The sequence below is a fragment of the Aquarana catesbeiana genome, linkage group LG02, assembly GCF_042186555.1.
Source record: "Aquarana catesbeiana isolate 2022-GZ linkage group LG02, ASM4218655v1, whole genome shotgun sequence".
In the NCBI taxonomy this organism is placed as follows: domain Eukaryota; kingdom Metazoa; phylum Chordata; class Amphibia; order Anura; family Ranidae; genus Aquarana; species Aquarana catesbeiana.
The window spans coordinates 91,547,071-91,573,777 of NC_133325.1; the positions used below are offsets into that span (position 1 = coordinate 91,547,071).

General features: G+C 41.3%; 1 protein-coding gene across 7 annotated transcripts in view; it reads right to left on the minus strand.

The window, feature by feature from the left end:
* FNDC3A (fibronectin type III domain containing 3A) overlaps positions 1 to 26,707 on the minus strand; it is a 459,441-nt gene that overhangs the window by 58,956 nt on the left and 373,778 nt on the right. For all 7 annotated transcript variants that reach the window (XM_073613177.1, XM_073613181.1, XM_073613178.1 and 4 more), the window contains 6 exons: positions 23,244 to 23,349; positions 22,545 to 22,717; positions 21,989 to 22,102; positions 12,983 to 13,132; positions 9,790 to 10,073; positions 7,922 to 8,134 (listed from right to left, as the gene is read on the minus strand). In XM_073613177.1, the coding sequence (XP_073469278.1) occupies positions 7,922 to 8,134; positions 9,790 to 10,073; positions 12,983 to 13,132; positions 21,989 to 22,102; positions 22,545 to 22,717; positions 23,244 to 23,349 (1,040 nt within the window). The remainder of the gene's footprint in view (positions 1 to 7,921; positions 8,135 to 9,789; positions 10,074 to 12,982; positions 13,133 to 21,988; positions 22,103 to 22,544; positions 22,718 to 23,243; positions 23,350 to 26,707) is intronic.

The following is a 26,707-nucleotide window of genomic DNA, read 5'->3' on the forward strand; positions in this document are numbered from 1 at the left end:
TATTAAACGTAGCCAAGAGATGAAGCTGGGTCCCAACCCAAATTTGTGTAGAATCACAAAAATATTCCCACTTCAAAGAGTCAAAGGCCTTCTTGGCATCCAGAGAAGCCACAACCCCAGTGGCCCCCTAGCAGTAGAACCCACAATAACTATGAAGCCGCCTCAGGTTGATATCCGTGCCGTTACCTGGCATAAACCCGGTTTGGTCACCGTGGATCAGGGACAGGATTACTTTATTGAGGCGGGTTGCCAAGACCTTCGCAAGGATCTTCACACCCACACTGAAGAGCGAAATGGGTCTATATGAAGAGCAGAATTCTGGATCCTTGTCAGGCTTAGATACCACCACAATAATAGCCCTAGACATAGAGGGGGGGCAGGGAGGAAGACTCAAAGAAGGCAGAAAGGACCTCAGAGACTACTGGCCAGAGTTTCCACATGGGCTTTATAAAATTCCGCAGGAAAGCCATCATCCTCCGGGGTCTTCCCTGACCGTAGGGAACTGATAGCACATTGGAGCTTCTTTGGGGTGAGCAGAGCGTCAAGCCCCTGGTGTGCCTCCTCAAAAAGCAACGGAAGTTGAATACCATCCACAAAATCACATAGTTCAGCCACTGAGTACTCAACTCTAGAGGAGTAGAGAGCCTTGTAAAAGGAGGCAAAGCGACCATTTATATCTCTGGGATCAGACAGCAGATTTTCAGTGGCGTCTTTAATATTAGCAATACTTGTCGTTGTTGACTGTTCTTTGGATAACGACGCCAGAAGGCAGCCAGTCCACTCACCCTGCTCAAAAACAAGCTGCGACCAGTGTAGCAGCAATTTCTTAGTGGCCACAACACAGAGCAGCATCACCTCCCGCAGGGCACATCGCAAGTCCTCACGTGTGATCGCGTCTCTATCTGCAGTGTACTAGGATTCCAGGGCGGTGGCCCTCTGGTCAGCCAGGGTCAGGGCTGACCCGGCCATCCGTCAGGTGCGGCTTATGGCTGACTGGTAATGGCCCCAAGCGAGGACCTTGAAGGCCTCCCAGCTAGAAGCCAGATCTGTGGCAGGCGGATTAGCCTCCCAATACTCCCGCAGGTCTGTTTCTGCATCCGGGACAACCCGATCATCCGAGACCTAAAACCAGGAGAAGCGCCACAGGCAGTCAGTGGGGGCGGGACACACATTGATGCGTAGCATCATGGGCGCGTGGTCAGATATGTCTCTTGGCAGTATAGAAACTTCTTGTACCCCTAAAGTTGCTATTTACTTATGTCACCTGGGCTTTGGAGCTACTAGAGCACTATACGCCATGTGTGTAGGCAAATCTGTCTAGCAGCCTGTTTTTTCATTGCTGATGCGTTTTAGCATTTTTAAATGGTCTCAACATATTAGTGTAGAAAAGGTACATACTCTACTCAAGAACTGGATCCCTGGGCTACCACCAGCAAAGGGAGCAGGTTACTGTAGTCATCGGCCATTATCACAGCCTATAGCAGCCTTTTTTAACCAGGGAGCCCTGAGGGACCACTGCAAAGAAACAGGAACGCGACACTCCCGGAAAAGTCGATTTCAGAAAAAGACATCAGCCAGGAAATTCTTATCTTATGGCAAATTTTCAAAAATAGCCCCAAATTTCCCAAAAATTATGTATAAGCCTATGGGTGGATGAAGCCTGTCATTTTGTTACACAAAGGTATAGATTTTTATCAGCCATACAGCCTTAGGCACAGTGCAGACCAGACACTGGCAACCTAACAGCCAATGACGTCATTGTTTAAAAAGGAGGACATCGGGTTCCTGCACAGTATTGTTGTTTGCCCCTTCCTTGTCCCTCTCTGTCAGCACTAGTGTCATGTTAGCTGAGTGATGGAGAGAAACTAAGGGAGAAAAACACCAGAATACTAGTCAGTAACCGTGTGCGAAGGTATACTGCTTTTAAGAATAAATCACTGCTAATGTTGGGTGTCCAATGTTTGTGGATGCTACAGCAATATGTAACTATTTGTTTAGTTCTTTCATTTTACAGTGGGGTGCCTTAAAGTGATTGTAAAGATTAAAAAAAAATCATGTCTATATTTACCTGCTCTGTGCAATAGAATCGCACAGAATGGCTGCGAAACTCCTCTATTTGGGTCTCCCTCCAGCGCTCCTGCCCCTCCCCTCCGTTCAGTGCGCCCATGGGAAGCCGCTTCTCATGGAGACACTTGTGTGTGCTCGCACCCGAACCCCGCTGTTGCATCCATTGACAGACAGTGGGACTCCCATGTAAAAGCCTGGATACAGTTTACTGAATATTCCGATCCACCAATGATATATAGACCCCCCAAGGTCTTTCACTCAGTCAGGAACTTTCTCATTGGGTCACTGTATGAGTAAGCCCCTGACCAAGTAAAATGCGTTAGCGGGTCTGCATATCAGATGGATCTTTGCGTTTTGGAAGATTCCATAAACTGTATTGAGGCTTTTACATGGTTCCTCTCTTTCTTTGGAGCTTAGTAAAGACATCAGTGAGGAGTTTGGCACTGTTTTTCCTAACATTATGGTCTTTTATTTAAAATCAAAATGTTCTTCCTAGCGATTTTTTTTTTTTAACTTCTACTTCATTGAGGGTCCACTGATCACTGCAAAGAAACAGTTAAGCGACATTCCCTGAATTGTGGATTTCAGAAAAAGACACTGGTAAAGGTACTATTCACTCTTTTTTACAGGTAACAGGGTTTTTAGTGTTTTGTTTTCACACCAGGGTCTCTTTAAATTAAACCTGTCATATGGAAAAAACTGACGCTGTCATTGCAGTTTTTGCTTTTATAAAAGTTATTATAGCATTGATGCATATTTTGTATTGGGAATGTATAGATTTTTAGTATACGCTATCTTTTTTTTGGTTCTAAACTAATTTTTATAATGATTTTTTTTCTGCCTAATGTATGATATTTGTGCAGCAACTCTTTTCAGATGAGAAAAAAAGTAAATGTCCTCATTTAGATAAGATCAGGATGATTTTGCATGTGCATATGTTTAAATTATGGCAAAAATTAAAATGGCCATGTGCATGGGGGCTGGGGTGTGTTGTTTCGTAAACCAGAACAGTAACTAGACTCACAAGGCATGGATGTGTATAGAGCACCAAAAGTATACAACGCATCTGTATATATCATGGTTTCACAAGGGAAAAAAAGTGTCTTATATATTAGATCTGGAAGAACCACCCTTGTAATGTAAACCAGCTGCAGCAAACCGTAAGAGAGGCGTTAAATCAGGCAGAACAAGCCTCTAGGGTATTGGAGATCACTTGACATTTTAAATAACCCAGAGTGACATTAAGACCTTGCTAACAACTACCCTTATATGCAAAACATAAAAATTTAATGTATTGCTATAAATACAGCCATGGAATAACTAAACAGCTTTGTGTATGGAATGCTTTCCCACGTAACCCCTTCCCACCAGGTCTACTGTAAAATTATGGCTGGGCGGGAGCACTGTGCTGGGAGGACGTCACCGTGTCCACCGGACACGGCCAATGACAGATCACTGTACTGCCTCGCAGCCGGTTGTGGCCAACCACAGCAAACAACATGACAGATGTACACAATGAAAGGCTTTGTTAAATGCCTTTCATTGTGTACTATTGTGATGAGCTCTGTGGCCAATCATAGCTCTTCACAATAGTAAACACTGAATGAGTAGTTTTCATTCAGAAAAAATGGTTGCTTATAACTGTAAAATGCACAGTTAAAGGCAATCGTAATATGTAAAGAAAAAAAAAAATCCAGATTATTTCCCCATAGTAGAACAGTGTTACTGTGGTAACACTGTATTGCTCTGGTCACTATGTAAAAAAAAAAAAAAAAATAAAATAAAAAAAAAAAAAATAAATAATATATATCTATATATATATATATATATATATATATATAATCACAAAAGTGAGTACACCCCTCACATTTTTGTAATTATTTTATTAAATCTTTTCATGTGACAACACTGAAGAAATTACACTTTGCTACAATGTAAAGTAGTGAGTGTACAGCTTGTATAACAGTGTAAATTTGCTGTCCCCTCAAAATAACGCAACACAGCCATTAATGTCTAAACCGCTGGCAACAAAAGTCAGTAGACCCCTAAGTGAAGATGTTCAAATTGGGCACACAGTGTCAATATTTTCTGTGGCCACCATTATTTTCCAGCACTGCCTTGACCCTCTTGGGCATGGAGTTCACCAGAGCTTCACAGGTTGCCACTGGAGTCCTCTTCCACTCCTCCATGACCTGTGGCCCAGTCTCCAAAGGGAGGGGATCATGCTCTGCTTCAGTATGTCACATGTCGGCATTCATGATATCCCTTAATGAACTATAGCTCCCCAGTGCTGGCATCATGCTTGACTGTAGGCAAGACACACTTGTCTTTGTACTCCTCACCTGGTTGCTGCCACACACGCTTGACACCATCTGAACCAAATACGTTTACCTTGGTCTCATCAGACCACAGGACATTGGATCAAGTAATCCATGTCCTTAGTCTGCTTGTCTTCAGCAAACTGTTTGTGGGCTATGTGCATCATCTTTAGAAGAGGCTTCCTTCTGGGATTACAGCCATGCAGACCAATTGCAGATGCAGTGTGAAGCGTATGGTCTGAGCACTGACAGGCTGACCCCCCTACCCCTTCAACCTCTGCAGCAATGCTGGCAGCACTCATACATCTATTTCCCAAAGACAACCTCTGGATATGATGCTGAGCACGTGCACTCAACTTCTTTGGTCGACCATGGTCAGGCCTGTTCTGAGTGGAACCTGTCCTGTTAAACAGCTGTATGGTCTTGGCTACCATGCTGCAGCTCAGTTTCAGGGTCTTGGCAATCTTCTTATAACCTAGGCCATCTTTATGTAGAGCAACAATTCTTTTTTTCCACTTCCAGTGACCAGTATGAGAGAGTGAGAGCGATAACCCCAAATTTAACATACCTGTTCCCCATTCACACCTGAGACCTTGTACCACTAATGAGTCACATGACACCGGGGAAAGAAAATGGCTAATTGGGCCCAATTTGGAGATTTTCACTTAGGGGTGTATGCACTTTTGTTGCCAGCAGTTTAGACATTAACCGCTTCGGCTCCGGAAGATTTTACCCCCTTCCTGACCAGAGCACTTTTTGCAATTCGGCACTGCATCGCTTTAACTGACAATTGCGCGGTTGTGCGACGTTGCACCCAAACAAAATTGACGTCCTTTTTTCCCCACAAATAGAGCTTTCTTTTGGTGGTATTTGATCACCTCTGCGGTTTTTATTTTTTGCGCTATAAACAAAAAAAGAGCAACAATTTTGAAAAAAAAATGCAATATTTATGTGTTCCCTATTGTATGTTCTAACTGAACGGGGGATGGGACTGTGCAGGGGAGATTACAGATCGCTGTTCATACTCTGTATGAACAGACGATCTGTCTGTTCTCCCCTCAGAGAACCGGAAACTGTGTTTACACACACAGATCCCGGTTTTCCACGTGCCCAAAGCAATCGCGGGAGCCCAGCGGTGATCGCGACCACTGGGCACTCGCATCAGCGGATGGTCGGCAAGTGGTTAATGACTGTGTGTTGAGTTTATTTTGAGGGGACAGCAAATTTACACTGTTATACAAGCTGTACACTCACTACTTTACATTGTAACAAAGTGTCATTTCTTCAGTGTTGTCACATGAAAAGATATAATAAATATTTACAAAAATGTGAGGGGTGTAAATAAATTATATATATATATTATATATATATACAGTATATATATATATTTTTTTTTACATACTGTCACCAGTCAGTGTCCCCGATCATCACCGCCATACTAGTTGTATAAAGACGCTGTACTAAACTGGTGACAGCATGTAAAAAAAAAGTGCAAATAAATAAAAAAATGTAATATTTTCTTTATTTTCCAAAATATTGTGACAAAAAATTGCAACTTCGAAAAACTCGCCATGCCTCTTACTAAATACATTTGACTGTCTACTTTGCAAAAAGGGGTCATTTGGTGGATATTTGTACTGTTCTGGCATTTTCGGGCCACAGAAAATGAGGCCGTCAATACATCAGGATTGATCGATTTTTAGATTATATATACACCATAGTTTGTGGACTCTATAACTTTCCTACAGACTAAATATTATACACTTATTTGGGTTATTTTCACCAAGGAAATGTAGCAGGATACAAGTTGGTCTAAATTTATGAAGAAAGATTATTAATTTGAAAAATGTTATAACAGAAACTAAGAAAAATGAGGTTTTTTTTTTCAAAATTTTTGGTCTTTTTTTCATTTATTTTGCAAAAAATACTAACATGAGGTGATTAAATACCACGGAAAGAAAGTGAAAAAAATGATAAAAATGTCATATGGGTACAGTGTTGCATGGGCGGGTAATTGTTATTCAAAGTGTGACAGCACTGAAAACTGAAAATTGGCCTGGGCAGGAAGGGGGTAAAAGTGCCCAGTATTGAAGTGGATAAAAGGAAACTAAAGTCTCTTTTTTTTGGTTTAAAAATAACAAACATGTTATACTCACTTGCTTTTTACAATGTCGCATCTCTAAGACGAAACACATTAAGCTGACTCTCTCAAACGTCACTTCTGGTCAGGGGAGTTGTGACCATGTCTCTCTACACTAGTTTAGGCCAATGGTTTTTACAGTGACACCGGTTCTGTCATCATGACAGTATTTTAGATATTTTGTAAACTGTTTTTTATCATTAAACCTGAGGATATTACTCTATGAGGAGTTTTCTTTTTCCTATATTACGTGCGGCATACTGTTTATTCCTGGAGCCCCAGAGTCACAAATTGGAGGATAACCATTAAAGAGGAGACACAGGAGGACACCAGAGAACACTGCATTGGATTTGGTCCCCAGTAAATGACCCACAGGCACGTTAGACTCCTTTTTGTCTGAAGGCAAAAGGAGTCCAACCCATCTGGTGAGTTTGGTATCTTACACCACTCCCAGGAGGTGGATATGACACCGCTGAGACACGGAGCACTATAGCACCTTTTTACACCAAAAAAAGGACTTATTACTTGCACCTGTGTCATTTGGTTCACAACAATTATGTATGTATGTAAATAATGACTAGACCATCATGATACATAGTCACATGCCATACTAATTCATCCTAGGTTATCAACTACATAGGAATCCCACACGGGTATACTCATTGGAGATATTAATGTCAAGGAGGAGCAGGCACTACCATTTAAACATTTTTTTTGCCCTACTAGTAGGGACAATACTGGACAGCAGCGGCCCAATCCTATTGTTATATTACATCCAGGCGCGAGTGTCTTATTACATGTTATACTTACCTGCTCTGTGCAGTGGTTTTGCACAGAGCAGCCCAGATCCTCCTCTTCTCGGGTCCCTCGCCGGCGCTCCTGGCCCCTCCCTCGTGCCGACTGCTCCCATTCAGACACGGAGCCTCGGCTTGGCCCCGCCCCCTCTTTCTTAATTGGCTCACTGACTGACAACAGCGGGCACCATTGGCTCCCACTGCTTTGTCTCAGGCAATCATGAGGGAGAGTCCTGGACAGCTTAGTCTCTTATGCAACATCGCTGGATCGAGTTGGGGCTCAGGTAAGTATTGGGGGGCTGCTGCACACAAAAGGTTTTTCATTTTAATGCATAGAATGCATTAAGATAAAAATAAAACCTTTCTGCCTTTAGAACCACTTTAAAGACAATTTACACAGAATTTTAGTACACTAGAGTCTATACTATCTCCACATCTGCAGGTGAAATGATTAAACATGTTATATCACAAATCAAATAGTAACCGTAAACAAAATATCACATCACATGAGACAAGAATGGAAAAATGACACGATCTCCCCAAGAGCTTTTTTTTTTTTTTTTTGGTTAACATATATAACAAAATCGCCATTTTGGTTGTACCTCTCAGTCTTGTCTTCCATCTGGAGGTGGTACTGAATGGAGTCTGTAGGTATGGATCTGGATGTCCCATCTCCCCATTTCAGTTTAAGGTTCTGGTGACTGTAAACAGCACATTCCAGGCGGGGTGGCTCTGGTGGAAGGGGTTTGGTTTTTAATTTAACAGAATGACTGAAAGGACCAGCTCCCAGACTGTTTAGGGCCTGAACACGTATTCTGGAAGGAGAAGAGATAAAGCGTGACTACAGAAAATAAGTGGACATTTTGTAGACAGCTGTGTCTTGGCTTTTGCTAGACAGCTTTTAATGTGTGCTTATGAATGAATAGGAAATAAGAGGAAGGCTTGGGCTGGATGGTCCATGAACTTGTAAACAGCAAGAAAAAAAGAAGTTCCCGAATAGTTGAAACCTTTATTTACAACAGCAGTTTTATGTCCGTTGTCTACCAATAAAAATAAAATTGCTAAACAGATGGTACACAGCCAAGATCTTGAGGTTGATACACAACATTTTTTTCCTTATTTTTAGAAGAAAAGGCAATACTTCTTAATAATCAGGAATCAGAAGGCCTGGTTCCTGATCACCTGATTACTGTCATAGCCTCTGATTGGTTATCACAGTGATCAGTCAATGTATAGCCCACCCCTTTGTTTTTTCTACTCTTGAATGGAGAAAGTTATACATTTGAAGGAAAAAAGTGTAAACAAAGAAGAGAAAAAAAAAGAGAAAAAAGCTAGATCAAGGTTTGATCTAGATCAGTGTCGGGGTTAGGGGTGGTGGAGTCAAAGTCAAAGGCTGGGTCAAAATTTTGAGTCGGTGTATTTTAAATAGGATTAAAAAAAACACAAAAAAAAAAAAAAAAAAACACATTTTGTTTTTATAAATGTAGTATAAGTTAGTGTCAGTGTGTTTTAGGTAGGATAAAATGAAAGCAAAACACATACTATTGTCTGTGAGCCCTACCGTGGGTACAAACAACAAATAATATACATATGTGGTGTGCGATCGTCAGAAGGAGAAGAGTTTTTTCTTTGGTGGTAGGTTATGGTTATAGCAAGAAATGCACAGCTACATTTTAAAAAAATATCTTTTGTGCCAGTTTTCCTTTGATAATACAAAAAATAAATCGGGAGATATCCATTACCATTTACTACAAAATGAAAGCCCAATTTATCCTGAAAAAAACAAGGTATAATTCTCTTCTGGATACACTATTTGCAATGATTTGTACAGTTTTACTAAGCCAGGCCATAGATTATGCAACTTTCTTTCCTGCAACCTCGGGTTGCAGGAAAGAAAATAGCTTGATTCCCCCATTCTCACAGTCAGTGTTGATGGGGGAATCCCTCTCTTGGAGCAATTGTGTTCTCCTTGCGGGGGGGTACGGGCAGCTGTCCCTGCCAGGAGAACACAGCGAATATTGCCAGCGGCTATAGCTGAAATTCCAACATGCAGGTTGGACCCAAGTTGATCGATGGATGGATCGACTTGGTTACCATCTGTCAGCCCACAGATGGTTTAAATCTCCTCCGGTCCCTGCTCAACCAACTGAGATTCAAACCATCTATGGTCGGCTTAACACATGCCAAATTTGAAAAATTGTGTTCAGGCGTAAAGATTTGTTTTACCCTTCATCATGAAGAGGTAAAATCATATATATATATATATATATATATATATATATATATATATATATAGCAAAGTGCTTCAAGACCAACTTACTTTACAGAAATATGCACTCAGACATTGTAACAAAAATCCCCATCTTCACAGTCTTAACTCCACTGAGAAAAATGCCATAATTCTAGTAAAATGGAGGAAAACTAAAAACACACATTAACGTGGATTAGCCAGCTTTATGTTGCAGTTTACCTGTATGTGGTATCAGGCTGTAAGTGGTCTAGAATGTAGCTAGTTGTCTTCCCAACAGAGATAGTCTGCTTGTCTCCACAGTCTATACTGTAGCCAGTAATCTCGGAACCGTGGTCACATGGTCTATCCCACTGTATAGCAAGGCAGGTGGAAGGAGAGTAATGAGGACTGTCCATTTCATCTTCCTTCATTTCCCAGAGATTTGTCACAGCAGCCGGCACAGAGGCAGGTGTCAGGCAGGCCACGACATCACTGAAAAGACCTGCACCAGCAACGTTTACAGCCTGCAATCATGGGATAACAGAAGAAATTCACTCAGGATTTCTCACAGGTTACAGGCAATACAAAGAAAAAAAAAATCATAAGCGAACATGCATCACATAGGAACCAGTTTGCAGCTGTCTTTTATTGTTCTTATATTTTTTTTTTTAGTTTTCAAAAGCAAATGCACAAAACAGTAGGTGGTCTCTTTCTTATCACTATTCATATACTTTTTGAATAGCAGGTGGTCCCATAACTGTAAATGTCTACCCAAAAGGTTGCTAAAAACTTATACTTATCTTGCACATGATACTCCTATTTGAGCATCTACTTTTTCAGACCCTATTTGATATGTATTTGCACGTATTTTCACATTAATGCGTTCGTGCATTTTTGTGCAAAAATGCGAAAATGTATTCTCATTCTGCACAATAATGGGCATTTGCGCATTAGGCTTAAATTACTGACTAAAAAAGCAGATTTTTCAATTTTGAACTATTGACCTTTTGGTTACTTAAAATGGATGTAAACTCGATTCATGAAATTTGAGCTGGGCACATATATCTGCAGTGTTTTCTTATCTCTCTTCAAAGCCCTAAGTCCAGTGGCTTTCTCCTGCTCTGTTCTTCTGTTATCAGCATGATAACTTCTGACGAGTTCTCCATCAACTGTGATAAAACTAGCCTGAATTTGGGTTGGGTGCTAAAAATAGATTAGCAGAGAGCTGATTAATGCACAGCACAGCTCTGCATGTCTCTGCCTATGTGGAGGGGGTGTGTGCCTTTCCTTCAATCAGTTGCCTCACAGTGTATGGCAAGAATCCACACCCACAGGTGAACCAGGAAGAGAAAATTCTAACAGGTCGTGCACTTTCTAAACAGTATATAAAGCTGAAGACAGCAGATATACATAAAAAACTCATGCAGGGAGATTTGTTTCATCCCTGTTTATCTGAGGCTGTTCACTTCACTGGGTATAGGAGAAGGTTTACATCCACTTTAAATAGGAACTATGACCTCCCATTAAAACAAATATGAGCCGTAGCAGTGCATATTAGTTCCCCTGCAAAGTCCCACAAATACATGTTGATCCTGCTATCTAATGCAGCTTCCTGTGATAGAATGACAGTGATGTTGCACTGCTCCTAAGTTCAGCGCACAGTTGTCACTCTAGGTTGTGTCTGCTTGCACTACAGTGAGAAGAAAAATGTTACAAGGGGCTTGGCTGTCAGCACGGTCACTGATGATTAAGAAGCAATCAGCACCTGGTCACACCTAGTCCTACCCAAAACTTTCTGGATATACAGCACTGCCTTTCATTGCTGAAGCTCTCCCGCTGTGAGCTGCAGTCTCTGAGAAGGGCAGCATGTGAGACCAAAACGAAGAAGGATTTGGTTGCCTTATGAGGCTTGTGCATCACAAACTGGATTTGGTATTTGCTTGGGGGCTGTTATATAGGAGCCTTTGATTGTACTTTAAAAGTGGACGTAGCATTGGACATAGAGGGGTTGGTTTACTAAAACTAGAGTGTGTAAAATCTGGTGCAGCTGTGCGTGGTAGCCAATCAGCTTCTAACTTCAGCTTGTTCAATTAAGCTTTGTCAAAAAACAAACAAAAAAAAAAAACCTGGAAGCTGATTGGTTTCTATGCACAGCTGCACCAGATTTTGCACTCTCCAGTTTTAGTAAATCAACCCCATTGCTTCATGTCAAGTGCATCCATGTGTAAACACTTCCAGGAAATTACCATTCACAAATATCACAGTAATTCCCCTGACTTTATTCATCTGCTTTCCTCTCCAAAAGGCCAGAGTCATCTTGGTTCAGGCACTATCCAGTGTCTGCACTGAAATGCTGTCTCAATGATAGTCACATAAAACCCTGGTGCCCATGCAGTTCTTAGCTGTTTTTACACATCTGACACTGATCAACCCCGTCGCAGTTTTCTCACCATCTGACTCTACAAAGTTAAAGCTGTAGTCTGATCATTAGGGGGAGAGGAGACTGAGGAGATGCTTCTTCCTGCCTGCAGCACACTGGTGCTATTTCAGAACTGGCAAAGTCACTTGCCTGGAGCTCATGGACTGCTTTTTAACCATTTGCCAACCATCCCACGCATATATACTGATATGTGATCAGCGTTTCCGGGTAGGGGGTGCAGGTGCACCCACCGCCCCAGCTGTGCTGTGGTTTGTTACAGCACAAGTCAACTAGCGGGTGCCGCTGATTGGCTCCATCATTCAGGGAAAGGAGCTCTGTGTTGTAAACACAGAGTTCCGAACACTGACAGGCGATCTTTCGTTTTGCGATCTTGCAGGGAAACATAACACATACAGTAAACATTGTTAGACATACATTTAACACCTTGATCACCTCTAGATGTTAACCTCCTCCGAGCCAGTGTCATTAGTACAGTGAAAGTGTATAGCATTAGTACTGATCACTGTATTAGTGTCAATATTGATGTCAGTGCCAGTTAATTCTAGTATCTATACCAGATGTTATAACTTTAACACAAGCCAAAGAATATACACTTTTTTTTGTTTATATCGCAAAAAATAGAAAACCCAGTGGTAATCAAATACCGCCAAATGAAAGCTCTATTTGTGGGGGAAAAAAAAAGATAAAAATTAAATTTCCATACAGCATTGCAAGACCGCGCAATTTCCAGTTAAAGTGGCGCAGTGCAGGATAGCAAAAAATGCTCTGGTCATGAAGGGGGTAAAATCAAGTGGTTAATGACTGATAGAACAAAATGTTTGAAAACATCTTCAGTTGCTATATATTGTGACAGTTCCAGAATTTATTCCCACTTATACAGTTACCAAAAGGTCCATTTTAAAGACCACTAGTGTTAATGCTATTTTTCTGGACACGACTTCATGCACACAAGTGATTGATTGGTGTCATGTTAACAAGTAAATGTAAACTTGCCTGAACCCTGCAGTAGTAGACAATTGCTGGTGAAAGGCCTTTCACTTCGTAAGCCAAACCAGGTCCGCAATAGCAAATCTGCATACAACCTTCCATTCCCCCCCACTCCACCCGGTACTCTGTAATTTCAGCACCATTATTGTTTGGAGTCTGTTGGAAGAAAAGAGCAGACCATGCATTATATACACAAAGAAAATCTTATATCTACTGAGCAAATATTCTAATTGATTTTTGTAATATTTATCTCAACACATTTTTGAAGAATTTCACATTTAGGATGCACATAACAACCCTAAGACTGTCGCAATCAACCCTGAATATTCACTGAAAGAACAAATCCTGAAGCTGAAACTCAAATACTTTGGCTATCTAAGGCAAAGAGAGGATTCAATGGAAAAGACCCTGATGCTGGGAAACATGGAAGGAAACAGGAGAAGGACGACAGAAAACAAAATGTATAGATAGCATCATCGAAACAATGAACATGAAGTTAAGCAAGCTCCAGGAGGCAGTGGAGGACAGAAAATCCTGGCATGCTATAGTCCCTGAGGTCACGAAGGGTCAGACAGGACTGAACAATAATAACCCTAAGACTAGGGAGCTAGCACTAACCCTTAAACCCAAGTCTGCTGATCTGTAGGCCACCAAAGCCCCCCTGCTGCAGCTAAGCCCTCAAATAATTATGCTATTAATTTGTGTCAAGGATATGCTCTTGTCAGGGGTCATCTGATGAGAGTAGGAAGGTGAGGAAATCTCTGGTGAGAAGAATGATAAAGGAAAATCAACATATATTCACATACTACACAAACTACTGGAATGCATAACTTGAATTTCACAATGCCGACTGACTTCCAGGTAAGAGAAACTAAACGCAGAATAAACGCACATTATTTTTAATGGCTAAACTCTGTTTGCTAAATTTTGTAAAAATTACAAAACAAATTAGAATATTACAATGAGAACCTAAATAGTCTGCACCTTGTAGGATGTACACCCTGCATTATTACTTTTAGAATTGTGGGACAAGAAGATTCACTTTTAAATTACACATTCACTGAAAAGCTGCATACCAAACAGATATACAGTTGTGCTCATAAGTTTACATACCCTGGCAGAATTTATGATTTCTTGGCCATTTTTCAGAGAATATGAACAAAAACATTTCTTTCACTCATGGTTGAAAGAGAAAACAAAGCAGAGACCTCTCCAATAGGGTCCTGCCTCTTTCACAATAATACAGGGACTATTGCGGTACCATAAGAAAAGAAATTTGTATATATAAAAAAAAAAACGACGGGGGTGCCCATTACTTCTATAGGGTACTCCTTCCCCTCTTGCCCGGCACAAAATACTTTGTAACTTGTTTTTTCATTCCTCATATCACTTACAATATCTCTTTCGTTGATTTATATTTCTCACAGTGACTCCTTGTAGAGGAATGGTGTGGCGTCTTGACCACTGACTATACTAGTCATGTCACTCTGGGTACCAACAGCCTTTTAGTCTGGGTTTTCATTACAGCAATAATAATTTTATAGGTAAAAATCCCTTTGTTACCATTAATTTTCTTTTTGTTAGTTCTATGTGCTTCTCAATCCCTTTGATAGGTACTTTGGGGTACTTGTTTCATTCCACACTTCTCCCCTCCTGTCTCCTCCCCCCTCCCCCCCCCCCATTTTTTCCTTTTTTCCCCCCTTTTCCCCCCCTCCTTCTCCCTCCCCCCTTCCCCCTCCCCCCTTCCCCTTCCCCCTCCCCCTCCCCTCCTTCTTTCTTTCTATCCTTCCTTTCTCTCCCTTCCCCTCCTCCTCACTTCTCACTCTATCTTTACCCCATTTCTCCCCCCCCCCCTTTCCTCCCCTTCTTTGTCTCTTTTTTCTGTCTCCTTTTTCCCCCCCTTTTTCTATCCCTTTTTTCCCCACCTTGACACACCCGGGTGATTCTTTACACAGAACACACCATTTTAATCCTTAATAACCTTACCCCATTGAAATTTTCTACAATAGTATTACCCCAATCTGCCTCCCTGGCCCGCCCCCGGGGGAACGCCTCTTTGAGGGCGTCTCACAACATCGCTCCAGAGAACCTGCAGGGTTACAGTTTGGTGAGTGCAATTTTTGAATGTCAATATCCTAGCTATGTTCTCCAATTTCATCCATGCACCATGTGACAATTACGTATGTATTTTTGCTTGTCATGTTGATACTGTATTGTTTTTCATCCTCATAGACCACATACTATCAGACGCCTCCTGAAGAAGCGGCTGTGACCGCGAAACCGTAGAGGTCACGTCTGCAAGTATCACACTATAGAACCTCTGTCCATGTCTCTATATGGGCACTAGCTATATCAATTTAGTATCAACAATGCTGTAAACAATTATCATTGTTTGTGTATGTGTAATCATGACTATGTACAATATATGTCCTTTGTAGGACTTTTTATCAATTTTGAAATAAACTTATATTTTTTTATATATACAAATTTCTTTTCTTATGGTACCGCAATAGTCCCTGTATTATTGTGAAAGAGGCAGGACCCTATTGGAGAGGTCTCTGCTTTGTTTTCTCTTTCAACCCCACTTTTTGTTTATATTCATAATCGGGATGATGGTACCCTTTAATGTACTTTTACCTCCTTTTGTAAACCACGTGGCACATTTGTCAAGTCTTTCACTCATGGTTAGTGATTGGCTGAAGCCATTTATTATCAATCAAACTGTGTTTACTCTTTTTAAATCATAATGGCAACAGAAACTGCCCAAATGACCCTGATCAAAAGTTTACACACCCTGGTGATTTTGGCCTGATAACATGCACACAAGATGACACAAATGGGTTTGAATGGCTATTAAAAGGTAACCATCCTCACATGTGATCTGTTTGCTTGTAATTATTGTATGTGTATAAAAGGTCAATGAGTTTCTGGACTCCTGACAGACCCTTGCATCTTTCATCCAGTGCTGCACTGACGTTACGGGATTCTGAGTCATGGGGAAAGAAAAAGAATTGTCAAAGGATCTGCGGGAAAAGGTAGTTGAACTGTATAAAACAGGAAAGGGATATAAAAAGATATCCAAGGAATAGAGAATGCAAATCAGCAGTGTTCAAACTCTAATCAAGAAGTGGAAAATGAGGGGTTCTGTTGAAACCAAACCACGGTCAGGTAGACCAGCTAAGATTTCAGCAACTGCCAGGAAAATTGTTCGGGATGCAAAGAAAAACCCACAAATAACATAAGGTGAAATACAGGACTCTCTGAAAACATGTGGTATGGCTGTTTAAAGATGCACAATAAGGAGGCACTTGAAGAAAGCCATTACTACGCACATTCAAAGTATCCCGCTTACAATACACCAAACAGCACAGAGACAAGCCTTAAACCTTCTGGTACAAAGTCATTTGGAGTGATGAGACCAAAATTGAGCTTTTTGGCCACAACCATCAATACTACATTTGGAGAGGAGTCAACAAGGCCTATGATGAATGGTACGGAGGTGGATCGCTGATGTTTTGGTGATGTGTGAGCTTCAAAAGGTACAGGAAATTTGGTCAAAATTGTTGGCAAGATGAATGCAGTATGTTATCAAAAAATACTAGAGGAACATTTGCATTCATCAGCCAGAAAGCTGCGCATGGGACGTACTTGGACATTCCAACATGACAATGATCCAAAGCACAAGGCCAAGTCGACCTGTTATTGGCTACAGCAGAATAAAGTGAAGGTTCTGGAGTGGCCATCTCAGTCTCCTGACCTCAATATCATTGAGCCACTCTGGGGAGATCTCAAACGTGCAGTTCATAAAAGACAGCCCAAGAATTTACAGGAATTGGAGGCTTTTTGCCAAGAGGAATGGGCAGCTTTACCATCTGAGAAGATAAAGAGCCTCATCCACAAATACCACAAAAGACATCAAGCTGTCATTGATGTTAAAGGTCATTTGGGTAGTTTCTGTTGCCACTATGATATAAAAAGCATAAACACAGTTGATTGGTAATAAATGGCTTCAGTCAAACACTAACCATGACTGAAAGAAAAGTTTTTGTGTTATCATTCAAATTCTCTGAAAAATGGCAAAGAAATCATAAATTCTGCCAGGGTACGTAAATTTATGAGCACAACTGCACATCCCCAATTAGGCCCTTATGCACATGGATGCATACTAGCTGCTGTGTGCTGAGGTGTAAATCACTGGTGCTTTCTGGCTCCCAGGGGAGCGCATGTGCCGCCAATACAAGTGAATGGCTGTATGCGCTTGTGCTAATGTAAATGTGGTTGTCGTGTACAGCCATTCACTTATATTGGTGGCCGTATGCAGCACACGTTGTCCCTGGGTGCCGAAAAGCACCAGTGGCTTTACTCCACAGCACACAGGAGTTGCTAAATGTCTGTGTAAAAGGTCTAAGGTTTTAAAGCTTGTATTAATTGCAAAATCATGAAATTTATTTATCATGGCTAACATCACTCTTTATTTTATTGTCCTAAAATCCTCTGCACAACACACTTAGGAAAGGGAGAGAGAGTAGGTCAAAGCCTAGTAAACACGTAGAGTCTTTTTTCATTCAACCCAGTGGGCTAAACAACAAAAAACTGACAGATAGGAGTACTAACCCATTCCACGTTCGTGGCAGATAAACCAAGGATACCAGTCCTGATAGTGGGAGATTTTAATATTGTGATGAATACTCAGATGGATAAGTTCCCTCCGGGAAAGAGACTTGAACAGAGTCCATACACGTCATTGTACAGGATATTTAGAGAGACAGGGCTGAGGGATATTTGGCGTGAACGCCACCAAACAGCTCAAATGTTTTCATGCCACTCCGGTTCATACTCCTCACTTTCTAGAATAGATATGGCAGTAGGGAATGATACCCTTGCTACAATGGTAATGGACATTAAATACGAGGCTAGAGGATTGTCAGACCACTCCCATTTAGTTTTGGCAAAAAGACTGGGAAAACGGTGGGATGGGGGCGAATGGAGAGTAAATCCATTTTGGCTATAGTTGATTACCCCTAAAGAACAGGTGATAGACACACTTCGGGAATTTCTAGGGCATAATAGAACAGTAGCAACACAGGGTATAGGGTAAAGAAATCCTTATTCAGCAAATCTCCAAGAGGAAAAAATCTACAAAGGACTGGGAGATGAAAGCAATGAGGAAAGTGACCGAAATAGAAAAAGCATATGTAGTAGACCCATCACCAGATAACCTAGCTAAGTGGACTGAAGCACAACACATATCGTACGTTAACCTTTAAAAAAAAGCTGAGAATAAAAGGTTCTGCCTGAAGTAGGCCCATTATGAGGAGGGGGAAAACACCAGACACATGTTGGCCCTTCTGGCAAAGTCTCAAAACACTATTACAACTGCTTCAACGTCCATTAAAACTTATGCTGGAAGGGTGACCATGTGTCCGTCAGAAATAGTAAATGTATTTAACCACTTCAGCCCTGGAAAGATTTAACCCTTCCTGACCAAGCCCTTTTTTGCGATACGGCACTGTGTCGGTTTAACTGACAATTGCACGGTCGTGCGACATTGTACCCAAACAAAATTGACTTCCTTTTTTCCCCACAAATAGAGCTTTCTTTTGTTGGTATTTGATCACCTCTGCGTTTTTTATTTTTTGCGCTATAAACAAAAAAAGAGCATCAATTTTGAAAAAAAAAAGCAATATCTACTTTTTGCTATAATAAATATCCCCAAAAATATATATATATAAAAAAAAATTTCTTCCACAGTTTAGGCCAATATGTATTCTACATATTTTTGGTAAAAAAAAAATAAAAAAAAAAATTGCAATAAGCGTATATTGATTGGTTTGTGCAAAAGTTATCGCGTCTACAAAATAGGGAATAGATTTATGGCATTTTTATTATTAATTTTATTTATTAGTAATGGCGGCAATCTGTGATTTTTATTGCGACATTGCTGTGGACAGATCGGACACTTTTGACAGTATTTTGGGGCCATTGGCATTTATACAGCGATCAGTGCTGTAAAATTGCACTGATGATGGTGTAAATGTCACTGGCAGGGAAGGTGTTTAAACACTAGGGGGCGATCAAGGGGTTAACTGTGTTCCCTCAGCATGTTCTAACTGTAGGGGGGATGGGCTCACTAGAACATGACAGAGATCACTGCTTCCAATCACTGGGAGCAGTAGATTCCTGTCATGTTGCTAGGAAGAACAGGAAATGCCTTGTTTACATAGGCATCGTCCCTGATCTGCCTCTCCGTGCCACGATCGCGGTCCCCCGGCGCACACTGTGTACACGGGACCCGCGGGCACACTCACGCGGCGGGTGCGCGCCCGCTAGCCGTGGATGACGCAACGACGTACGGGTATGTTGTTTTGCGCACCTGTGTCACTTTGCTGACATATATCGGCGTGAGCCGGTCGGCAAGTGGTTAAAGAGTATTATTCAGACTTATATAGGTCTAAGGAAAGAGAAGTAGATGGAGAAATGAGAGAATTTTTCCAGGGTTTAACTATCCCACACTTCTCAGAGGAAGATAAGGCATTGTTGGAATTGCCCATTACCATTGAGGAATTACAGGAGGCAATATTGGACTCATCTAACCATAAAACACCAGGGCCAGATGGATTATCAAATGAAATCTATATGGAATATGGGGAGATAATGCCACCAAAGGAAAAACTACCAGTATCTATGACAGAAGCGACGATCATAATGATACCAAAAGAAGGGAAAGACCCTCTTCAAACTGCATCTTATAGACCAATCTCTCTGCTTTGTGCAGATGTTAAACTACTGGCAAAAATTCTAGCCAGCAGAGGAAGTAAAAGAATTCATACTATAATCCATCCTGATCAGTTTGTATTTATTTTATTATTTATGTTGTCCATCAACGCTGTCAAAGCATTTGACAGCATCGAGTGGCATTATTTGTGGTCGGCGCTGTCAGCCTTTAATATCGGTCCTGTCTTTACAAAATGGGTAAGATTGTTATGTACTGACCCAAGGGCGAAAGTAAAGATTAATGAAAGGGTCTCAGAATGTTTCTTTCTGTTCCGGGGCGCAAGGCAGGGGTGCGCATGGTCGCCCTGGCGGTGGAACCTTTGGCTATAGCCATGACAACAGTGGGGGGTATAAGAGGCTTTAGGAGAGGGGCGGATGAAGAAAAAATGTTATTATATGCGGATGATATCCTTTTGTTCTTGGGAGATGCAAACCAGTAGCCAACTGCAGCAAAGGATATTATAAAAAGATTTGGTGTATTCTCTGGGCTCTCCATCAGCTGAGAGAAAGCTGTTCCTCTTCCCATTGATGAACTGGAACAGGAGTTCCCTGAGAGCGCTGGACATTTGCAGGTAGTGGAAAGCTTCAAATATCTGGGAATAAATATAGCGGTAAACCCGAAGTTGTATATCCAAAAAAATTTAGAGCCCTTAATAAAAGTATTTAAGGGAAAATGTAAGACATGGTGTAGTCTCCCGTTGTAGCTTGATTAAAATGATCTGGCTGCCTCAACTTTTATATATTTTACAGAATTCACCCATTTGGATTCCTGGCGTGTGGTTTAGGAAATTAGAGGGCCTCTTTAGAGATCTGATATGTAGGAAGGGACAAGCCAGAATTCGCCTGAGAACACTGCAGTTGCCTAAAGATAAAGGGGGTTTAGCAATACCGCACCCTTGGAGCCATTTTCTAGTGGCTCGGCTTCAACAGGTGGGGGGGATGGGAGGTAGGTAATGATACTACTAGCTACAGCTCACGAGCGCTACTGTACTGTACCCCACATACATCCCTAATTGAATCGCTAGGAGCAAACTCATTGGGAAAGGACAGTCAATGCCTTTCAACAAAACTGTTGTTAAAGAGTTCCAGTACAGCACAGTTAATATTTCAATACTCTGGATTTACAGAAAATGCGCCTATCTGAGATAATAAAAATCTATCCAAGTTAAAGGGGCTGGAGAACTTTAATAATTGGAACAAAGGGGAGTGGTAAGAATATCGCAATTAGATATCTCAGAGGAGCTGAAGACATTTCAGGAGCTACAAGATGAATTTGGGTTTTCAAACAAGAATTTCTACCAGTATTTACAGTTAAGACACGCACTGACAACACAATTTAAAGAAAGGAGATTAGAACAGAGTAGAGCCCCCGTGCTGAGAATGTTGGTAGAAGAGGTGCTGAGTAAAATAAATTCAGTATTTGAATTAGATCTACAGATGGACTCAATACTGGGTATACTGGGATATATGGAGCAAAATGTGGGATCAGCGTCTGCACTAATCGCAGTTCTGAGATGCCTATATCAGGTTAGGAAGGGGATTACTTTGAAGTGGATAAAGCCCAGGACACCGTCTGTAATAAATTGGCTGAGAATGGTCAATAACACAATAAGGGAAAAATGTGCTTATATAAGAAGGGGAGGCAAAATTTAGTTTAAAAAATATGGAAAGCATGGATTGATACTTCAGGATTGGTACCCGAATTTCAAAACATATAGAAACTTTGTGACTGTACTATATTAATTTTAACAGAGAAATAGGGAAGGGGTGGGAGGACTGTGAAGTTTAGAAGTATGTATTTATGGAAATGGATTTTGTTGTTTTTGTATTGAAAATTTGCATATTAAAAAAACAAAATAAAAACGAATGGAAGAAAAAAAAAATATGTAGCAGAATACATACTGGCTTAAAGGGGTTGCAAACCCTCGTGTTTTTTCACCTTAATGCATCCTATTTTACAAGGTTTACAATCACTTTAAATTGATGAAGAAATTCGATTTTTTTTATTGTTTTTATTGCACAAGTTTTATAGCAGAAAGTAAAACATGTTTTTTGTTTATTTTTTCATTTGGGTACAAGGTCGCACGACCGCGCAATTGTCAATTAAAGTAATGCCGTGCCGTATCACAAAAAATGGCCTGGTCATGAAGGGGGGTAAATCTTCCAGAGCTGAAGTGGTTAAAAACTTGGGTTATTCAGCCAAATCTCCCATGTAAGACTGTCGGTTTCACACCTTACCTCCCAGTGTATGAGAGCGCATGTTGCAGACTTGCAGGTTATCTGAGGAGGTCGGCACTGTTCGGGAGGTCCTGGAGCTGTTGTAATTTCACACTTTTCAGAAAATGGTCCAAACTAAGAAAAATAATGAAAATATATCTGTAAGGAGTTTATCTACCGATAAATTATATGCAATTTTACTTGTTAAAGAGGATAATCAGTACAGTAAAGTATAGTTGGTTCCCTGAGGAAGGCCGACCCCTGTGATGCCATTTATTCTTTATTAGGTCGTCAAAGAATTCATGACTAAAAAAAAAGGACAGCACTTTATGCAGCTCACAGCACTTTATGCAGGACCTGAAGAAATGTCCTCCTGATTCTTCAGTTTGCATTTGATGTAGGAGTGGCAAGCATAAATATCAGCTAGCTTTATAAATGTTAAAAATGATTACATGCAGCCCTCAGATGTACAATAAATTGTAGTGACTGCTGTGTTTTAGAAGCAGAACTGCTGTCACATTCACGGTGCTGGCAGCAGAAAGAAAGTGATACAAATTGTGAGGAAATAATAGATTACCCCAGCTTTGTTAGCTGCACGTAACCGGAAGCTGTATATTTTTCCTGGAAGAAGGCCACACACTGTGTGCTCAAGTTCACTTCCTTGGTACACCTCTTTTTGGTCACCTTCACACATACACATCTCCAGACTGTAGCAGGTGACCGGAGACCCACCGTCTACCACAGGGGGTGCTGTAAGTAAATAATAAAAATGTGTAAATAAAAGATACTGCAAAATAACAGAGATGCAAGTTCCTGCCCTAAAGCAGCCTGTTACAGCCCGTAGCACTGATCAATTGGCAAAAAAACGGCCCTATCCACTACTCGTTGTAAGCTATGGAATCTCTCTCCAACTCCTCAACATTTGGAATAATTGTTTAGTAGTCCAAGGTAAGAACTGGGAGGGCTAACTGTACTCCCTACTATAAAAAAAGCAGAGGGAATTAGGCACAGAACAACTCTGAATTTCTCACAGGGTCAACAGGTATTTTTTGGGCAGATATAACAAAACGCATTCAATGGTATATTTAATAGACAAATGCAGCAAACATAAGACGGTAATGTCAAGTAGTATAGTCGACAATGTTTAGAAAAATTCCAGAAAGTACTAGAATATTCCTGACTACAAAGAAAATCTCCAAATCTAGTTATATTGCAGATTTACAACCCTATTATTGCTGATATTGCAGGCAAAAGTGAAGAAACATTTTGTAAATACCCCATCGCAATTGCACTTCTCTTGCTCGAGGTCTGCCTTGGAGTCTGGGTGCTTGGCAAGGACCAGGGAACACAGCTGGGGTCTGCACTATTAAAGTCTCTGAAGGCTGAACAAAGAAAGACAAAGGTTCACTATAGAGATATATACACACACACACACGCTGAAAACAACTGTACTGTATGTTTAAGATATTGGATTTTTTAAGTACCTGTAAAATCCTTTTCTTGGAGTACAATTTTTACATTTGTTTTTTTATCGCACAGTACGGGACACAGTTATTGAAGTCATAACGGATGGGTTATATTTCGCATCCAGTGCCAGTGATAGACTTTTTTGTGCCCTGGGCAAGACCAGCTACTTGCAACCGCCCCCCCCCCCCCCCCCAACTCAAAATGAATTTAATAATTCTAGCACCAGAACTGCATAACAATAAACTGATGACCTGTAGGGGCTTTGCGTGTGTGCACCCATGATACAGCAAAAAACCTCACTACCCTATATTTTTTCATAGGCAATACTTTAAAAGCTCCTACAGGTCATCAGTGTAATGTTATGCAGGGGTTCTAATGCTAGAATTTTTGCACAGTGATACATAACATGTGTAAGGCAATCGCAGGCACCAAAATGCATGCGTTTTTGTATGTGTGTGTGCGTAGGGGGCTCTAAAAGCTCTGATACCCTTCTTGCAGAGGTAAGTGCCACCAGGAAAATCACCTTACCAATAGGATCTAACAAGGTAATCTCTCATGTTCAATGTTCAAAAGGTGTTTTTTGATGAATTGAAAGTAACAAGTGAAGGTCCCACAGTGACACTGGCAACCAATGAAGTGAGCAACCCCTTGTGTAAAGGCCTCCACTAGAGACCAAGAAGGAAGGAGTCTCTGGAATAGAATGTCCAAAGCCCAAACTTGTTCCTTCAGAGTACTCAAAGCTAAATCCTGGTCCAGCCTCGACTGCAGGAAGATGAGCAAACGTCCCACAGATTTTTTGCGAGGGTGGGTCCCACACCACAGGAAGTACACCTTCGAAGTATGATGGCAAACTTTTTGAGATGTTGCCTGTCTAGCCCTAGAAGAATGGGAATCACAAAATCTGAGATTTCCCTCTGGCTTATGACCTGGGCTTCAACAGCCAAAAGAGAGGCCTGGAATGCCATTAAGCATACAGTGCTGCCTTCAACAAAGCCACCATGGTCCTCCGGATTCTCATAGACGCCCTCACTGAGGGATTCACAGCCATCTGAAGGTTCTGCTCCTGCGCACAAAGGTAAAGAACCTTCTCCTGAGGAGGAAGCACCTTGTTCTGGGCCGTGTCCATGAACAAACCCAGGTACTCCAGGTGATGTTCCAGAAAGGAGACGGAGATTGAGAATCCATCCAAATCTCTGCAAGAACTTAAATCATCCTTTATAAGCACTCTGACAATACCTCTGCCGATCTCTCCTGCAGAAGGAGATCTTCTAGGTAGCCCAGAATGTGGATGAGGATTCCTTGGGAATGCAACTTGGACTGCAAATTTGTGAAGACTCGCTTTGGCTATTCCAAAGGAGAAGGCTACCAACAGATAATGATGATTTTCCACCACAAAGCACGAAAAACGCTGGTGCGGAGGGAAAAATCAGGATGTGTAAGTATGCATCCTGTATGTCCACTATATCTTGAAGTCCCCTGGTCAGAGGGCAGCGATGACTGAACTCGTTGGTTCCATCCAGAATTTTGGGACCTTCAATAATGGGTTCAGATATTTGAGGTCCAAATATTTGACAGTCCCATCTGTCTTTGGAACTGTGAACAGGTTAAAAAAAAATCTCTATTGCTACAGAGCTGGGGGTCACAACTTCCAGTAGCATTAGTTGGGCCACAGTTTTTTGTAAATCCTCCCTTCGTAGGGGAGATGAAGATAGACTGGAAAACAAAAACCAAGTTGAAGGGTGGGTTCAAGATTCCAGCTTGTGCCCAGAATAGATGACTTCCTGAACCCAGGTGTCCGTGAAAAGCCTTGTAAACAATTTACTCATGGAGACCCTAATTTTTTTTTACTGAGTAAAAATGTGTTTTTGCCGCTTGTCACCTTCTTGATGTACACATCCAAAGAGTTCCCACAGAGACGATTACTCTCAAAGGGCAATCTGTCCAATCTTTTCTTACAGGCTGGTTCTGCTGGCCAAAATTTCAGATAAATGATCCTACACATCTGCACGGACAGCAGCAAAATGTAAGAAAATTGACACAGCGCATTGCTTATCTTGCAAGGCCACTGGAAACCATTCTAACTGCCATTGGGTAGAAGAGCTGGCCGCAGCGCCACCGAGATTCCTGTCCATCCGTTGTCTAGACCAGACTTATGCCCCATACACACGGTTGGATTTTCCGACGGAAAATGTGTGATAAGACCTTGTTGTCAGAAATTCCGACCGTGTGTAGGCTCCATCACACATTTTCCATCGGAATTTCCGACACACAAAGTTTGAGAGCAGGATATAAAATTTTCCAACAACAAAATCCGTTGTCGGAAATTCCGATCGTGTGTACACAAATCCGACGCACAAATTGCCAGGCATGCTCAGAATAAATAAAGAGATAAAAGCTATTGGCCACTGCCCCGTTTATAGTCCCGACGTACGTGTTTTATGTCACCGCGTTTAGAACGATCGGATTTTCCGACAACTTTGTGTGACCGTGTGTATGCAAGACAAGTTTGAGCCAACATCCGTAGGAAAAAATCCATGGATTTTGTTGTTGGAATGTCCGAACAAAGTCCGACCGTGTGTACGGGGCATAAGAGTCTGACACACCACCATCACAAATGCTATGGGGTGGACAGTTGGGCATCATAAGGCAGAAGAAGCCTTTGGCAGGGCCTCAGAATGCTTGTCTGCAGGATTCCCGATAGTCTGTAATCTTTATCTGGAATCATGAGACAAGAAATGGCTAGATCAACCTCTTGAATCACCTTTTTTTTTCTTCTCATCAATAGGTTATTGTTGCATGAAGCATTTTTCAAGATGCTTCCAGTCCTCATACAAGACACACTTAATGAAAGCATGGACAGGAAACATTGCAGGAGGTTTCTTCACCTTCTTAGAACCTATGCTGGTCACTTTAGGGTCCATATGTGCTGAGGGAGACATTTGTGCACCTCTCCCTTAATCAGTACATTGGTGTTTTCCAATTTTGAAGACACTATGATTTTCGTGGCTTTTTGAAAAAAAGTCACCTGTTCCCTTCTAGAGGAAGCCATGTGCATGAACATTTACCCTTGCTCTTGATAAAATATCTTAAAATTCCCCAATTACAAATAGTCTCTTCACAAAGAATGTGTCCATCACCTAAAAACACTGACAAGAAACTGAGGCTTGCATGAGAAAGGTTATATGGGGCGAGTGTTAAAACTGAGACTGCCACAGTAGAATAACCTGAAAGTGCAGTATATAACCAATCCATTATGACTTCCATACGTGCAAG